We start from the raw sequence: 17,927 nt of genomic DNA, 5'->3' as shown, positions 1-17,927 counted from the left end.
AGGCTTGGCACTGTCTAGGAAACCAGCAAAATGCAGAGTTGAGCGCAGAGGCAGAGGGGTTAAAGGAAGAATTCTGTCTAAAGACAGACTGCCTCTAATCCACTATCAGAGTTCAGAGTTGCTGCTTCAAGCCACATCCAGCTCCAGATCTGAGAAACCACATGTCCCCACAAATGTCTCTTTCAAGCCACCTGCACCTCCGGCTTTTACTGACAGCACCTCCCAACCTGGGAGTTCTCTGACTTCCCTTCCCAAACCCCCATCATCCTGCAAGCCCTGGGATTTTGTTCTGTGCACCGAGTGCCAACACCACTGTCACCGCACAGCCACAGAAAAGGTCTAAAGTCACTTCTTAACCGAGCAGATGTGGATCTGTCCTCTCCGCACAGCTTCAGCATCACACAGAAACATAACTGGCCAACTCTCTCCTGTTATTCTACCTGCAGGACATCCTACGTGGGCGACTTTTCTCTAGGAATACCTAACAAAATGCTGGTCTAATTTCCAAGTTTGTCATTAACTTAGAGAGAAGCAGTTCACAAACACAGAGGACGATGAGCAACAAGAACACGGCATGGCAAACCCAAGGGTATAACCATCCACCCAAGTCACTCCTCAGGGCCTGACAGCGGCCAGTTCACGACACAGAAGAGGTAGTTTAAAATACAAAACTTTAACTTGCATTCATCTGAGCACCAAAAAAAAAAAGTCTTCACTAATACAACAAACTACAGAGCTTGTCTAGAGAGGTTGTACCCTCTCGAGTTTCTCAACTGATACTTCATGTGCATTTTCTTACTTCAAATTACAAAAGGGTTCCCTGTGGCTGTTGCATTTACCTGCTGTAAGGAAAGGGAAAACCCAACCGTGCTGCTCAAGAACAAAAGCATCTGCATGAATAGTTAATCCTTAGTAGCTATTCTTGGAAGCATACGCGTGTCGGCAAGGTCCTAAAACACAGCTGCATTTTACATAAATTTTAAAAAAAATCTAGTGTTAGCCAGGTTTAGAGACTTTAATATCTTAACTAATGTTTGCATCCCACTTTGTACCTTCCAAACATCACGCTTTATACCTTCTAATCACTGTAAATGAGGTGACTGATACAGAAGCATTTAAGGTTTTAATTGACATGTTTCAGGAAAAGCCGAACTGTACTGGCACAGCAATTAAAATAATGTTTTCTGTACCACAATAATTCAGATTTAATCCTAGCACACTGGCACGGAACTTGCATATGTAGACTGCTTTCAGTACAATATGCCAGGTACGAGAGCACTTCGACTCGCAATTTTCACTGCCAGGTCAGTGCAGAACCTCCCTGGGTTTAGACACAAATTTGTTCTTTCCCCCCCTTTGCCAAAGGGGACATGATCCTCCTCTGCACTGAGTTCATTCATATGCCTGTACACTGTACTGAACGTTTTGTCCCCTTTTATAAAAACGGAACACTTGTCACATTAAGAGTACATAAATTCATCTACAGCACAAAAGGACAAGACATAAGTTAACAAGAGGTAAATCAAACCAGAACCAGCAAATACAAGGACAGGCTGTGATTTTCAGGCCACAGTCTCCCTCAGTGAACATTTGCATCTCAGCAGATCAAATTGCCAGAGCAATGTTTTCAACCTTTTTTAGGTGCAGAATCATCATCTAGCCAGAAGAAATCCATGTTGTATCTACAGAATAGGAAACCACGATGGCACCGAATAAAGGGGACTTTAATTACTGAGCAAGCAACACGACCTGAATTTCCAATGTCTCAACAAGACAAATGCTAATACATTCATTATTAGGAAGCAGGAACGGACCATGTTACCCCCCTCTACCTATTTCACAACGGTGATGTTTTTACAAAACATCATACAGTGCAGAAATAACAGTGCTGCATACAGCGCTGAATCTCTTTGCTTTGACAAAAAAAGCAACCAAACACCTATGGTAAAGAGGGAAGGGAGGAAGAAATCTGGGAAGTCATGCAGGAACCAAAAGAGATGCTTCGCAAAGGGTTAATTTGTTAACCAACACGGCTGTTTTGGCTATGGTCTGATCACAGCCTCCAGGTACCCACAGAGACCTCAGACATACCTGGTAGTCAGAGCACATAAATGAGAGGGGGAAAAGTACCCCCATGAGCAAACAGCCAGCCTGTAAACTGAGACCAAAGTAGTTCAGATTAAGAATAAGACACATTTGAACAAAACTCTCAGAAACCACCAAGGAGAATTCAAAGGAGAACAACAAATCCTTCCAATCCCAGGGCCCTCCTACCAGGAGCTAGCTGTGTGCTTTACCCAATATGAGTTAGGATGTTTATTTTTCAACTAAATAGGTAGAGCTCACAGTTCTAAGATAAAAAAATATCAAATGACCTCATCTGCCCACCCCTTCTGTCCTTCTGCGGGGCATAAATTTTGCACATGCTACTTCAGTAGACGTGAAGTGTTGGGACTAAGCCCCACTGCTGTATCTGTGGCGGGGGACTGAATGTTCACTTGTTGGAGGTGTGCAACAGAGGATGCTCCTCTTTGCAGATGGTCAGGGGTCTGCAATCACAAGCTTTTACAACAAGGCTTTTTACTCTGAAACCTCCATTTGTGGCAAGTTTTTGCATACGCTTGTCAAGTTCAGACACATGCATAAAGAAGAGGCACCTAATGTGCGCATTTCTAAGTGCACTATGTGCCCCTGAGGCACAGTACAGAAGGGCCTTTCATTCATGTGACTGTGCTGTACTGTTCTTCTAATAGACTGAGATCTATCTTTAATGGCTCTGTAATGATTTAATACACCAGACTGAGAAAAAAAGTAAAAAAAAAAAAAAAAAAGGGGGTGGGGGGGTGGGGAGGCAGGATAAGTAGAGAGGGGCTGAGACGAAGCCTTTATGAAGGGAATGGCTGACAGTGGAGTCAGAGACATCTGTGTATCGAAGACGCAGATAAGGGGACCAGGACTCAAATTCTGCATGCCTATGCTCAGTTCCAAGCCACCAATCTTACTCTTTCAAGCCCATGAGGAGTTCTGTACTCAGATTTTAATAGAAACTGTGCAGCAACACAGATCCCATCTATCTGAACAGACATGCAGCCTAACTTCAATTTACACACAAGACTTGCATTGACTTTTATATGCTTTCAACAGTCCCCAAAGGTATTAAACAGGAAGAATCCAGTAAGACTTGGTCTTCTCATGATCATTGTAATAAAAGTATAATTCTAAATTGCTTACAGAGCCTATAAAAGAAAACCACCCTATATAAGCAACACAAGATTTGAGTTTGAGTCACTGAATTAAAAACAGCTCAGGCCAATTTAACCATATGATCTCAGTAAGAAACAGAGACATAATTCAGAATCATCCTGTTCACACGATCTCAGCCACTATTTTAATATTGACTTAAACACACAAACATTACTTTCTCTAGTCCTGGCACCTCTGCAGCACAGGGGATTATTTCTTCTCCCTTCATTTTATGGATGGGCAGCAGCACTTAGTGGGCAGATGTCTGTGAGGGACAAGTGCTAATCCCCCAAACTTATACATATCTGAAACATAGCCTTTATACATCAGATCTCATACACGTTTGCTTATTTTGCTTGTGCCTGTAACATGTCTGTAACACAGCTGCTGCTCTTAGGTTGTCCCAGCATCACACTGGGTTTGGAGCTCCCGAACATCAGAAGCAGGGCACAACAGTAAGTCTGATGCTGTTGCTGCTTTCCTCTCTCCCTTTCTCCGTTTTTAAAGAACAACACTCAAGTGTATCCCAAGGACTTGGATCACAACAGCCTACTTAACGGTATGCAATCAACCAGAAAGAAAAGTGTTTCTCTTCAAGTTACTTTCTCAGCAGAGAGCTCACCGACTTGAGAAAACGGAGACCATCACCGCAGATGTGTAGCCATAAGGCTTTATAACTAGTCAAAACTGTAGGTTTACCTTGCTATTGCCTCAGCCATACCACTCTGGAGCTACTACCCTAAAGAAATACAGAAAATAGTATCGAGGGTTTAAGAAAAATTTTTCTGTAGCTTCCAGCTCTGCCATCCAGATTCTTCTGATTAGATACAAAAGGTATTCCCTGCTCTCTACACATAAATACAATGCCTTGAGTTTAATGAAAATAAAGCAGTATTTACCTACAAAAAACTCAAAAAATACCATGTTGGAAAGGCAGCAGCACAGATTTGTCCCAGTATACACAATATGTGCATCTTAACAAATGACAGATGTCTTCAGTAGACTAATAGCAAAGGAAAGGCATTCAACAGACTTCCTTGTCTGAGCAAGTTGAGGATTTGCATACAATAGACCAAAAATATTTTTGTTACTGAAAAATGCTCTGTGACTACTCCTCATTTGTTCCATGATCATAGGGAAAAACAAAAACAAAAACAATGGGCAAAAGAGCTCCATATAAGCAGGACTGTATGTGATACCATACAAACCCATTTAAATTTAAAAAACCTAATAGCTACAGAACAGGATACAAGATGCCAATCCCAAACGAGACACTTAAGCATATGCGGTTTGAAGTCTTTTAGTTTAAAACTTGCAGTGAGCAAGCCTTGTGCTTCTAGAAATGAGCTTTCAGACAACAGCATGACCACATTTTGGGGATAAAACCTGCACGGTGAGTTTCTATATAGAGAGTTGTACAAATTCTGACTTCCAAGTCACATTCTAGAATACACTTAAATGGATAAATCTTAATTTAGATTGTAGCACGCCAAGCTCAAGGATCCACAGCCATTTTTGAACAGTTAAAGCAGGATTTTTTCTTCTTAACCACTACTTAACTTTTCCTGCAACAGTGTCTTTTAAAAACATATGGGTGCTCCGGCTTACAAGCACCAAAAATTTTTAGCACCTCCTGCATAGGTTTAGTTTCGCTCTATAGCATGGAAGCACTACTGGATACAACACTGCAGCCAAGAACAGGGTGGTGTGACCCTCTAACTCTAATGAAGTCACCAGAAGTCCTGTTTCTTCTCCCTTCATTTGAGCAGATCTGAGCTCCTCAGACTGAATAGAAGTCTTTCCTTCAGATGTGTTCATTAGTAATTCAACAAATAAAAACCAGACAGCATTCAGAAGCACAGCCTAGGTTAACAACCTGTCAACCCACAACATCTAAAATTAATAGCAGGGACAGGGGACCCTAATACTAAGAAATAAATTGATCTTTCCACAAAATGGAAGCCTTGTGTTAAATCCAAAACATAGGGACAAAGAATTGTTAATTCCTGTTAATGTTCTGCCTGACAACTATGTAGCATAATATAATGATACTTAAATCAAGCACTTACAGGGTCTCTCAGCTCTTCATTGTCTCGAGTTGACGTTCGAGGTATTTTCACCGGGATTTCATCTCCACATTCAGTGTCTGAAGCATTTGGAGACTCTGCTAAATCAAGGAACTCATCTCTCTTGTGACCTCTGAACCTTATTTTGTCCAACTTCTTTAGCATGTTCAGCACTGCACTTTTCTGCTTTACCTTAACATGACGGTTGGAGTCTCTGCAAGAAACAAGACATCAAGAGAGCTTTAGAAAGCTTACAATAAACCTAAATGCACACATTCTAATCGCTAACTACTTCTAACCATCTTTCAAGGGCCTTCTGCCACTGGAGGAAAAACATGCTGCAGCTTTTTAACAGACATTTTTTTCCACAGTGTAACAGATGCATGGTTTGTTTTTCAGTAGTTGATGATTTACCGCCTTCCCACACTATTATGGCCTCTTTCTCATGGCTATTTTTAAAGCAAGTCAGAATGGGCACAAGCTAACAACCTGGACTCCAAAGAAAGATTAGGAAGTCAGTTCCTAACAGGTTACTTGAAACAAAAAAAAGTCTGGCTGAAAAGTCCTCATTCTTCAGCTCACTGATATTTCTAATCAAAGACATGAAAATCCACTAAGCCTCACAACCGATCTTTAAATTCCCAGAAAAACTGCAGCAAGAAAGTAAGGAGGCTCTCATATCTCTCTACTGCTTTGGGCTAAGAAAACAGAAAGTACCAAAGGTTTATTGAAGAAAGCCGCCAGACAGACGCCATGCAGAAGACGCCACCAAAAACTAGAGATTGTTGAAATTGATCATAACACACATTCAAATGCACTGCCAAAATCCTTAAAATCACCACTATTGACAATTTTGTATGCCCTTCACTGGATTTCTATTACTCCCTTTGAGACAGAAAGGAGAATCACTTTATCAGTGATGTTTTCACAATTTTTTAAAACTAGTACAACCAAAACTTTACTGTAAGAGAAACAGCACAGCCAGTACTTTTGCAGACTGTGCAGGTGCCACAGCATCCAGAGGAATGAGAAATGTCCAGGACACTTCACTTCCACAGGCAGTATTTGACATGAGCAATACTTGAATTCTATACCTTAAATCATACTGGGAGAAGCATTTTGCTTTAAGACAACAGAAAAACGCTTAATTAATATATGTAAACTCGCTGTAATGGTAGCTTTCCAAGTCACTGCACTGTACGATTTCTGATTTAAACCAGAACTGCCAGATCAGTCTGATTCAGTGCTATGTAACACACCCTGCACCGAAGTTCCCAACCAAGCTCCATCATTTTTTAAAGAAGTTCGTTCCTTGATCCTGCCACTCCAGCAAGCCAGCGCTCTAGCAGTTTGTAACAAACCTGCCACAATTTTCTCTCTTACAAAGTCTGTTCCTCAGCTCAGAGCAGTCATTTGGAAGGTGCCACAATGCTCTCCCAAATGGATTTTTGCAGTCCACATTTTGAGGCACCTGTTCCTATTTGTATCTTTTTTTTCCCCTATGGTCAGCACTGTCCTCCTCTTCATTAAAAAATACACTTAGAGTCATGGCACAGCACCCCAGACTCTGGTGTGAAATGAAAAAGGAAAAGATTTAGACATCCGTCACTTCAGGAGTGTAAATAAAGAGCAACAAAGAAGAGGCTTTTGCTCCCACAGCCTTTGCACTTGAGGCAACTCTCACCTCCTAACACAAACCTCCTTCCAACAGAGCTCTTCAACTTTCCCTGAGGATTCTCCACTTACCCTAACACTTTGGCAGTGACTGTTGACACCAAGTTCAAACCAAATCACTCCCTTCAAAATCTGCGTTAGTTTGCAACTCTGCCAAGATTTATTAGCACCTTCACTTAAACACAGAAGTTTGAAACTAATACAAATTCCCTATAGTGCAGCTGGCAAAAACTCCCGCAAAACTGTTCCTTTATCAGAGATGCTTAAAGTTGCAGCCCCATGTTTAATCTTCCACTGAAAGAGAATCACTTGCAGTAACTCACACCCGAGGTTATTTTCTATGAAGAGCTTTTCTTTGAAGTTCTATTACTCGTCAAAGTTAAGTTTAAAATAGAAACACTTCTTGCTCATTCATTGACTATTTGATGAAGAAACTTGTCAGCTATCACATCCAGAAATATCTGTAGGCTCTACTATTAATAGCAACGGAAGAACAAATGCTATCAGGCAAGTTTAAACCTCCGATAAGCACCAGCACAATTGTCTCCTGCTCCCTCCCATCTCAAAGATCTCCATCTGTGTTCAGCCAGTTTTACATACCATGCAAGTCAGACCTACGGCGAAGCAGCTGTAAACCAAACCCCGTTTGTGCTGTCACTGCTAATGATACAGCTATGCGAAGAAATAATAAGAATAGTAGAGTGCTATCCCTTTTCTGGTCGGCACTCATCAGCCCATGCCAACGAAGGACAAGCACTCATTCCAAGCCTTCTCCATCCCTCTTACGGATGGAGCAGCGAACTCAAGGCTGCAGACGAGCTCTGCTGTCCTGGGCTGAATCAGGGAGTCCTCAGCATTCTCCCGTCATAGCCACATTTACCCAACATTCCCCAAAAACCAGGGCTGGATCTGGACCTCTTCTTATTGCCTGGCATATATAGCATTTCAATGGACATTTCAAGATCCGAATTCAGTTTTATCCTTAGAGTGAATTCACATTCACTTACCACACAAAGCAAGTGAGAGGCAACAAAAACATCTTGAGACAGAGCAATCTCCAACTCTTCAAGCTTTGCTTTCAGGCAACAAAGAATGCAAGACCCACAAGGCCAGCGAAAAGACCCAGCGGTGTAACTGCTTGGGGGATGGACACCGTTTGGGAACATGAAGTCCTAAACTCCAGCCTCCTCCTAGGACGGACGGTTCATGTATGTCAGCCCTAGGTCACAGAATAACCTCACCAACAGATGTATCCATGAATACATTTATGGTATTTTTTACTAGTAAAACTGATGTACTTACCCTTAAGAGTGTTACCACCTGGTCTTTTAAAAATGCAAACCTTTCTTTAAAGCACTAACAGATCAATCCACTGAAGAGTCAGCTTAAATTCTGTAACACAGAGGCTAGCAAAAAGAGATGTCATCAGCATAAATATTTTTAAAGTATTATTCAGTCAGTTGACCATTGAAAGAGGAAAGAGTAAAGATCATGTTCCCAGGCCTTTTCTTAAGTGCTCAAAGTACAAGAAGCCGTTATATAAAAGTATCTGCTCAGTTATAATTTAAAAATAATAAGATCATATTTTCTAAAAATTGTTTCGCATGTACCAGGCTCCCAGATTACTTACATCTACATTAGATTAACCTAAGCAAAAACCTAAGCTTGCCAACAAGCTCCTATAGAAACTCATTATCTGGCCTGCAGCCAAATGCATGATCTAAGACAGGCTTTTTATGTCAGCAGCCTGCTCTTCAAACTAGCAACTCTTTTTTTAGATAAAGATCAATAAATATGGTGACATTTCAGCACTTTCAGGCTGACAGAAAAATGCTTCTCAGAGATTTTGTATTCCAAGTGACTTGGGTAAAAATTAGGTAAGCCTGAGGATGCTTTTGTAAAATATAAGACCAGAATCTGATCTAGAATTAGATTTATTGTAAAATAGGGTAACTAAGTATCAAAACACTTGCTTCACCATCATAGACATTAATCCTCTCATCCTTTCCCAACTACTCATCCACATCCAGGACTCAGCTGGTTCAGCTATGTTTCTAGTTTCTGTTTCTAGTAACTCCCCATACCAGCAACCTCAACATGCTGTGCCCAGAGTGGGAATGCATACCCGCATCTTCCCCCTGCTATCAAACTAACCATAAATAAATGCTATGAAGTTATAATAAAAATGCAAATATTTTAACTCCGTGCATTGTAAACATTCTCATTTCTGAACAGTCATACATGTGACAGTAATTGTTCTCACTACCACACAATAAACAAGCTATAAATAAGACTGTTATCACGCCTGCAAATTATTACCTTGAGAAAATAAAATCAAATCCATCCTCTCGGATCAGGTTTATTTCTGCATACAAACACCCTGCCATTAATGTAAGCAACAGAACATCTTTCCCACATTCAGCGCTGAAACAGGAAGAGCTGCAGAGCACAGTAAGGCAGATGCCGACTCCGCAAGACTGATTTAGGTCCAACTTTGGTGCACCTCAGCCAGAACTAATAATACTAGCAGGTCCTCTGTAGTAATACAGTAAGGATACCTTACATTAACATGCTTTCATACCCGACCATTCAAGCACCCAGGTTTTTAAGATGACTTTTGTTTCTCTTGTTGCAGTAGCAGAGGTCAAACCAGCAAAACTAAACAGCAGCCTGTAAAAATTATCATGAAGTCCCAAACCATCTAGCAAAAAACTAGGCAGCAGTTTATGTATGCAGGGCTTGGTTAGTGAAAAAGGTCTGTACTTCCCACACTTAAAAAAAACCCCAAAGCTAAAATAATCTTTAAAGGCGGGGGGGGGGGGGTAATTGCCATTCATATCTAGTTGCTAAAGCAAATCCTTCAAGGCTGAGGTTTTATTCCTTTTACAGACGGCCAAAGAAGAGGTGACCTTATTTGGACCCAATATGAAAATGCTCAATTAATCCCCAAATAACTTCAGTTTAAATTAATATAGCAAGACCCAAACCCCAAACCAACATACGCATGCATTCCAAACTTCCACCAAGTAGAGAAAAATCAAGTTTTCCCAAACTTTCACATAAAAAACATAAGGAGATCCAGCAGAGTTTTTTCTGCCTACATTTACAGAAAGCCTTCAGCAAGGAGACCACCAGCTTCTAGGGAACAAGAGGCAGCCTGCCTGGTGCGTTCTGGAGGGACTCAGTTGTGGGGCTTGCTCCTATGGACATCCCCCCCAACCCTTCATGCCACTGCCCCCTCCATGCTCTGTTCTTCATGCATGAACATGGAAGAGGCTGGGATGCAGGAGGGAGGAGGGAACTCGGGGAAGGGCAGCACTCAGTGCACCGCTGCTGTCTGAAAATCCACCTTGACTAGCCCCAGAGTCTCCTACAAGTGGCTTATAGGTTTTGGTTTTCTGTTGCAGTTAGTTTTTACACAGTAATACATACTCAATAATGAGAGTGCAAGGCCTGGTAGACCAGGCAGAGATTGAAGATCTAAATCTTCATGTGCACTTTGCCAGAGAAAGGACTTTGCTTCACAACACAGCAATTCAGTTTTCCTTAGCTGTTAACAAAAGGCAAGTCTGCTACACAAAGTCAAACAGCATCACCTCAGCAAGCGTTCATTCAGAGCCTGGGTGGGAAAAAAAAACAACCAACCAACCAACCCACCCCACTAAAACATCATGGATTAATTCCATCTCAGGTCAAAAAGGCCACAGAAGACTATGACACAGCAAAGTAATCTTCAAAGCACCTGTGTTCCTTGTGCTAGAAAAACAGTGTTTCAGGAAGATGAAGACTACATTGCAGTTGAAGCAAATCTAGCATAACCTTAATTCTCATCTTTATACCCCACCTCCTTCACATTCTCCTTTCAGTCTCAAAACATCTTTCTGCAGAAGGCCAGAGTAAGAGCTCTGGTATCCAAGAAAAGCCAGGCTGTGTGTGAATGAACAAGTACAGACATGGTGTCAACACCAGGATGTTTCAGTATTATTGTGAGCAAGGGATGTGCAAACTGAGTGGAAAGTATGAGGATAACGTTAGGTTTTCATTACTTCTTCACTGAGATGCTCCTACATATTATCCTAAGAGAGCTGACAGGAGACCAGGAACACAAGAAGATACACTCAGGCCGTTCATATATCAACTGATGCTGAAAACAAAGCCTGGTGTGGTTTCTTTCGTGGACATGCTCATTAAAATGGGAAACCTCAGTGAGTACATCTAAGCCTAAAGCAGAGTCGCAGCCCAGCTCTAGAAACCGCTCTGTGCAAAAAGTTCCCTCTTGCCACATAATTCCCCCCCACACACACCAATTTCTCATTTTAATGGACAGAATCTCAAGTCACTGTCTGAACATTTTGTAGTTATTAATATTTAAGAAACTAACCAGAGAAAGATCAGCTGATTCCACTTGAGAGCTCCTTGTCTGCTCAGCTTTTCTTTCCCCTGCGCACACATCTCCCAAATCGCTCTCCAGAAGGCTCGTATCTGTGAGGAAAGCCAAACCTTACCCATAGTGTCTCCTCTTAGGCATGAGGGAGTGGTTCTCCATAGATGAAGTTGGCACCTTTCAAGAAAACTTTACATTAAGTTCAATTCCACAAGACGCTTAAGCACACAGAAGGGACACAAACCTCACCCGATGCAGTCCTTCCATGGACAGCACCCACGTGAGCCTTGTATCACCCAGGACTACAAAATGTATTGAGTTCCTTGTACTAAGAATGTCATCATTTCTCATTGGACACTAAGAAACGACAATACTTTGGGCCAAACATCCAGCTGGACTGGCCAAAAACAGCTTACAACCACTCTCAACAGCAAGAAAGTTACATGCGTTGTGCAAGTGCCCTTGATTTCTGACATCAGCAAACACGCTCAACCAAAAAATGCTCAACCCATCACGGGTTCATCCTGAAATCAGTCACCACCTCAGCATCACAGCCCGGTAAAGCCTTCCTCCAATTACGTCACCCTTGGCCTCAGGGTCATAATATGATGCAATGCATATACAGAGCAAACTGCTTTTTGGCTCTGAGTAACACGTACAAAAAGCTCCCGACCCTTTCAGGGTCAGGAGTCCCTAAGACTCTAGGGATTGACTAAACTAGGTAGGGATAGACTAGGGTGATAGACTTTGCTGGGTTTTTTTGCAAGCGAGATGAAGTTATCGGGATACCTATCTTATGAAGAACCATTATGCTTAGTAACTCAGGTTTATTTTCCCCTTGAGTTTAAAGGGAGATGAACAAAGATAATCCCACCAGAATCACCTCCTCTGCGTTATGGACTGCTGGCAGAAGCAACACTCAGTTGACAGGGGTTGGGAGCCAGCAGGAAGTTGTACTTCAGTGTTGCAGGCTGGATTAGATGGAGCTATTAACTAAGCACCAAGTCTGAAACAATTTTTAATTGTCCACTGAATGGGGGGAGGAGGGGAGGGGAAAAAAAAAGAAAGTGGAAAGCAGTGTAACATGTGCTACGGTACACCGCAGGGACTGGAGACAGAAGTTCGATGCACCGATCTTGACTGCCAGTGGTGAGGTTGTCACAGCAACCATAATGCAGCTTCATGAGTGTGCATCACACTAAAAAACCATGTTTTTCCCCCAAAGAGACTAACGTGTCATCCAGCTCACAACATGAAGCTGCCTGGGAGGCAAATCGGGGCTGTACAATAGAAGTGACTTGTCCTCAAAACCGTCAGCTCGGCTGTGCAGACAGCAGGGGCTGGGGCAAGAGGGGAGACACCGAACAGGGGTAGCACGGGGCTGCCGGACTCCTCCTGTACCTGCCTCAGCCAGAGGGCACTTCGGACGTATTTGGCAGACGTTGTAAGGCAGAGGTTTCCACAATGAGCTGCTCAGTCCCTGCGGTTTTAGGCTGATGCCTTGCACAGGTCTGAATCTCTTAACCATGTGGGGACAGGCCCCTCGGCAAGCCCGAGGAGGTGGCACCTCCAAGTGACCCACCACAGAGGGACTGAGAAAGGGGACCTGCTGCTCCCACTGCTAGGGACAGACCCCTCACAGCTGAAACGGTGGGGCCTTGGCTTCATCATCACTGGAAAACGGTGGGTGGAGGGGTTCACAAAAAAACCCACCAAACCCAAACCACACACATGTACCTATACTGGTGTCATACCAGTGTGTCAAGAAAGAAACTGAGGGCCATGAGCATTTCAGCTGAGTAGCTGTGGGAGTTGTAGTTTGTACTTAATCCCCCACTCTTAACATCACGCTGGAAACAGCACACCTCCAAAAACACATCCATGCTGCAAACACGCGACACCCTGCATACCTCCGCCTCTTTTTCATCATGACACCGAAAATTAGCAAGCTTTGTTAAATTAACTCCTCTGTAAACCGGAAAACTGGGAATATTAACTCCCAAACCAGGAAGATAAAGCTCATCTTTCCCTCTAGACACCCGTGTGAGGAAAAAAATTGAAACATTTACTGTGCCGGCATAAGAGCAGCACCAAAAATCCTGCACAAAAATGGCTGTGCCGGCAGAGGCGGCCCGGCGGCCGGCACGGGCAGGAGCAGCCACCAGCCCAAGCCACAGGGCAGCAAGCAGCTCCTCAGCTCTGGTGTTTGCCAGCTGCTCTGCCTGGCCGACATCCTGCCATAAGAGGTAGGATGTCGTGATAGTACTAAAAGCCTACTGCGCTCCACGTGAACCTCTCCCTTCCAGCTACCCACCGGGTCCCCCTCACCGCCACCGTCCCCCTGCTGCGCACCCATCCTGAGCCCAGCCAAGCCTCAAGCCCACTCGATCACAGGTCGACACCAAAGGCAGCAAACCCATCCATTTCTGCCATGGCCTTTACGTCACTTGACCACTCATGCAGTTTATCAGCTTGTTGCTGATGCAACTAATTTTTGTGTTTGTTTTCTGGCAAGGTCAGTCTGATCAGAGCAGACAGCTACGCAGCCTCGCTTGTGGCTGCACAGGCCATTAGAGCTGTCGTGCGCCCTGCACAGAAAATGGTTCTGGTCATGGGCTGGGGGAGAAAGCATCCTGTTACAGCAGCCACCCACACTTAAATCAGGTTAAACGACTGCAAAGCCTCACCCTAAAGACAGAGTATATGAAGCTGCCATGAGGCACATTTCAGAGATCAGTCCCACGCCAGAATTTCAGTCCCTTCCCTGAGGGATACGGGAGGAGCTTGTCACAGTTTGGCACTGACAAGAGGCTTTTATCTGCTTCCTTGCTCTCAATATTGTCTACTAGTCAGCCGAGCTGAGGGCGAAGATGGGAAGATGAACATCACCAGCTCAGCAAGAGCTTCCCCATACAAGAGGGCTCAGGCAGCTCAGATCTAGTGGGGCTTCAACCAAATAAGACACTGGGGCACAGGCGAAGCGACTGCCATAAGCCAGCACCAGAACTTCTGTCTATAAAAACAAAGAGGCATGGGGGTGACGGACGGGGCACCACTAACACAGGGTAAGATGAGGCTGTCGCTGCATACATCTCCTCTTGAACTGTTCAAATGGAAGCGTAAGAAGCCTAAGTTGACACAGCACTCAGAATACAGTTGGCCTTTCACACTCTGCTTTAAAATAAACATTTAAAGTCAGAAATACACACACTAGCATGGAACATCTTATTCAGACTAACAAGTTTATTATGGAAGGCGATCGCTAACTGTTTAGAAAGTGTGAGCCTTGCCAGCCCTGCAGAAGTTTAATTTTACCCCTTCGAGTAAAAAAAGGGCAAGTTATTGAGACCAATGCAGTTATACTTGTTCGATGCTGACTCATAACCTCAACTACGTGTTCATCATCTGCAAATAAACAGATAGATCACAGAATGGGGGTGCTGCTAAGGAAAAAAAACCACAAAAAAACCCAAAAAAACCCAGAAACAAACCACGCTGTGGAAATGACCCATAATCCAGACTTAGAGAAAGACACACTGAGAAAAGCCTTCCAAGGTGTGCGCAGAATGGCTTGGACCTCGCAGGTTTCTCCTTGAGAGGACTCTCAGTGGAGGCCACATATTTCATCTGCTCAGGGTGACTGCTGGTAGCTCACCCCACAACCTTCAGAAACAGAACAAGGGCATATAACATGGTCTAGTTTTGAAGAATGACTTAACTTTTGGTTTTGATGAAACAAAGATGTCACCTTGCTATTCACTTAAAAAGAAGAGAACAAAGAGGCACGCGTCTGAAGCGGGACAAAGCTCACAGCTAACAACTGTAGCCTGACTAATCGCCGACCTCCACGCAGCGCCTGTGCTCCATGGTGCAGAGCAGGGCGCGCGCAGGTGACGAGCAGCCTCACTGACCAGCGCCCACCGCACTGCGCGCGGGCAACTCGCACGTTTGAGGAGCGTGTCACCCTCGCCACGGTGCCGAGCTCCCCACACATTATGGCTTCACTCGTGGCAAGACCGTACAGAAGGAGTTACTGAAGCTATCAGGCAAAAGACCACAGACCTGCAACTGCAGTGCTACGTGTGCAATGATAAAATGAACTCTCCTACCTTTCTGCTCACAAAGCAACTGCAAGGCCACGTTCATACTCCCCACATCGTTCAGCTATCGGGGCACCTCTCTAAGAACAAGGCTAAGGGCTAGAGTACAGCAAGATGGTCTCTTTTGAGGGGCATCCCTCAATTTCAGGAGACGATTCAGCATAAGCCAACATGAACATCTTTGTAACTGAGTAACAAGTTATCATGAAACCATCTAGATGCAAGTTTTCAGCAGAAGATTCCCAAGGATGAAGTGATTTTGTGTATAACACTTTGCAACTTGCTCCTGCAAGCTTTAACTATTCTAATGCTGATCTAAGAATTCGTTAAGCCTCTGAAATACCTATGTTGCAAAAATAAAACACATCAAAAGCCAAGTGTTTCAGATGTGCTGACTACAGAAAGCCATGACAGACACAGCCGAGGGAAGGAATTGAGTATTTTACCAAACCCCAGTAGCTAGCTCTCCAACCACTGTACCGTCATAAAAACAACTGTAATGTATTACAGTTTTTTAACTTTTCCCCTCATGGGTAAATAAATTCAACATTGCTGGTACGTGAGGAACTACCAAGATATAGCTAGCACATACCAATTACAACTACCACTATAATTACGAAACTTTTATTTCCTTCGTATATACTGGCCTTGAGCTTACAAGGAATGTGTATAATCCAAGTCCCACATATTTCCATGCAAGAAGCAGTGCTGTTGCTCATTCTGTACCTTATCCCTTCTTCCCAACAAAAATCTGAAAATGGTCCTGAAGTTGGTGCTACAGGCACAGCAGAGACAGGGCAAGAAAAAAAAAAATAAAAACACTATATGGATTATACGAGTTTGGAGAGTCGTAATTCATCATCATGTCAACTTCTAAATGAAGGGGCATGAAGTACTGTGTAAAAACTTGCATAAATAACAAGTAAAAGGACACTGTGTGGAAGACTGCTATGCTGCATAACACATGAAAGAGGAATTTACCCAAGGAAGTGAAATGAAGGAGTAACAACAACAGAAACAGCAAGTTTTGTACAGTAAGTCTGGCTTCGGGCATCAGCTTCATTTCTGGCACTGTCTGAACCACACAGCCGCTTGTAAAAGTCATGTAAACTACTCCTTGAAATCTTATCACAGAGTGAAAACCTCAAGGTCAAGCCTCCACTGGACCAACAGAAATGTGAACAGCAGCTCTGCTGGAAAGCGGCACTCTGGAAAAGAGCCTCCCTCCTTCATCCCACCCAGACAGCTTGTCAAAAGATGAGAGGGATATTTTTCTCCACATAGCAGAGCTTGAAAATAGCCGAGGAAGTTGCGTGACACGGGAAAGCACCGAACTTTTCCTCTAGGTATTGCAGACCCCTCCATTTCTTCAGAGTGCCGCCCTTTATGTAAGTCCCGTTCCGATATTTGCTATAAACAGAACTGAATCACTGTACCCAAAAAACTGTTTTGATTTCTGAACTGCAATTACTGGTTTAAATAATCTGGCTATTTAACTGCCTTCTCTTAACATCGTGAAATAGTAGGCTTAGGCTGAAAGGCCAAGGCCCTGCTGGTCAAGGTAATCTCTCTTACAGAGCAAACCTCAATTCCCTCACATTTCCAACTGCACCATTCCCTCAGTAAGCAGAATATCTGTTCTTTGTCCCCACGTTTACAATAGTAATCCCGAGTTTAAAAAAAACCAAAACAAACCAAACACAAAACCCACAAACCCCAAGCTGGTATAGCCATACCAGGCAGCTGAGTATCCAGTCCTGTGAGAAACTAGAAGGGCTGTAAGGAATATAATCACAATCCTGTAAGTTAACTCTTTTGCATACTAAACCGCTTGGATATTCTGCCATAACTACAGATCTTTCATTTCACATGTTAATTTTCACGTGCTTTGGACAGCAAAAATAAGCGAAAGTCTTATTAAAACTGATTCTTCCAAGAAGCTCATGTAGTCTGGGCATCTCCTCCATACTCTCCCAATAACCTCTGTACACAGGATCAATTGCTGTTAAAAAAGCCGATTTTGGTGATACCGCTGACTGCTCCAGCTAGAGGATGGAAGACAGACACCAGTCCAGCCCAGGAAAAGGCTGCCACACGTGCTTAGCAGTTGTGACAGTTAAAACAGGCAACTGGTGGAGAAGCGAGCTGAGGCTGAGCAGAGGGTATCCCCTCACCCCCAGCCGCAGTTACAGACAGGATGACAGCACGGGTCTATGCTGGGAAGTGGAATAACCTCAGAAAGAATGACAGAGCCTGTGAGTTAGACAGTCATAGGGAAACACACAGGAGGGAAAGAAAAGGGAGAAAAAAACAAAAAGGGAATTAAAAAAAAAATACACTGCTCCTGTTGAGTTTCCCATGTATTCTTGTCTTTTCTACCAAATGATATTAGTTCATGAAACCAATTTCATTTTGCAAACAAACCCAAAATAACTCATCACTCAAGACACTCAGCACTGT

The 17,927-nt window shown here is 43.4% G+C and overlaps 1 protein-coding gene across 2 annotated transcripts in view; it reads right to left on the bottom strand.

The window, feature by feature from the left end:
* GRAMD4 (GRAM domain containing 4) overlaps positions 1-17,927 on the bottom strand; it is an 84,180-nt gene that overhangs the window by 52,843 nt on the left and 13,410 nt on the right. For both annotated transcript variants that reach the window (XM_037389508.1, XM_037389509.1), the window contains exon 2: positions 5,313-5,523. In XM_037389508.1, the coding sequence (XP_037245405.1) occupies positions 5,313-5,523 (211 nt within the window). The remainder of the gene's footprint in view (positions 1-5,312; positions 5,524-17,927) is intronic.

This window comes from Falco rusticolus, chromosome 5 (genome assembly GCF_015220075.1).
Source record: "Falco rusticolus isolate bFalRus1 chromosome 5, bFalRus1.pri, whole genome shotgun sequence".
NCBI lineage: Eukaryota > Metazoa > Chordata > Aves > Falconiformes > Falconidae > Falco > Falco rusticolus.
The sequence above is the reverse complement of the archived record's forward strand: the minus strand, read 5'-3'. Positions and strand labels throughout refer to the sequence as shown.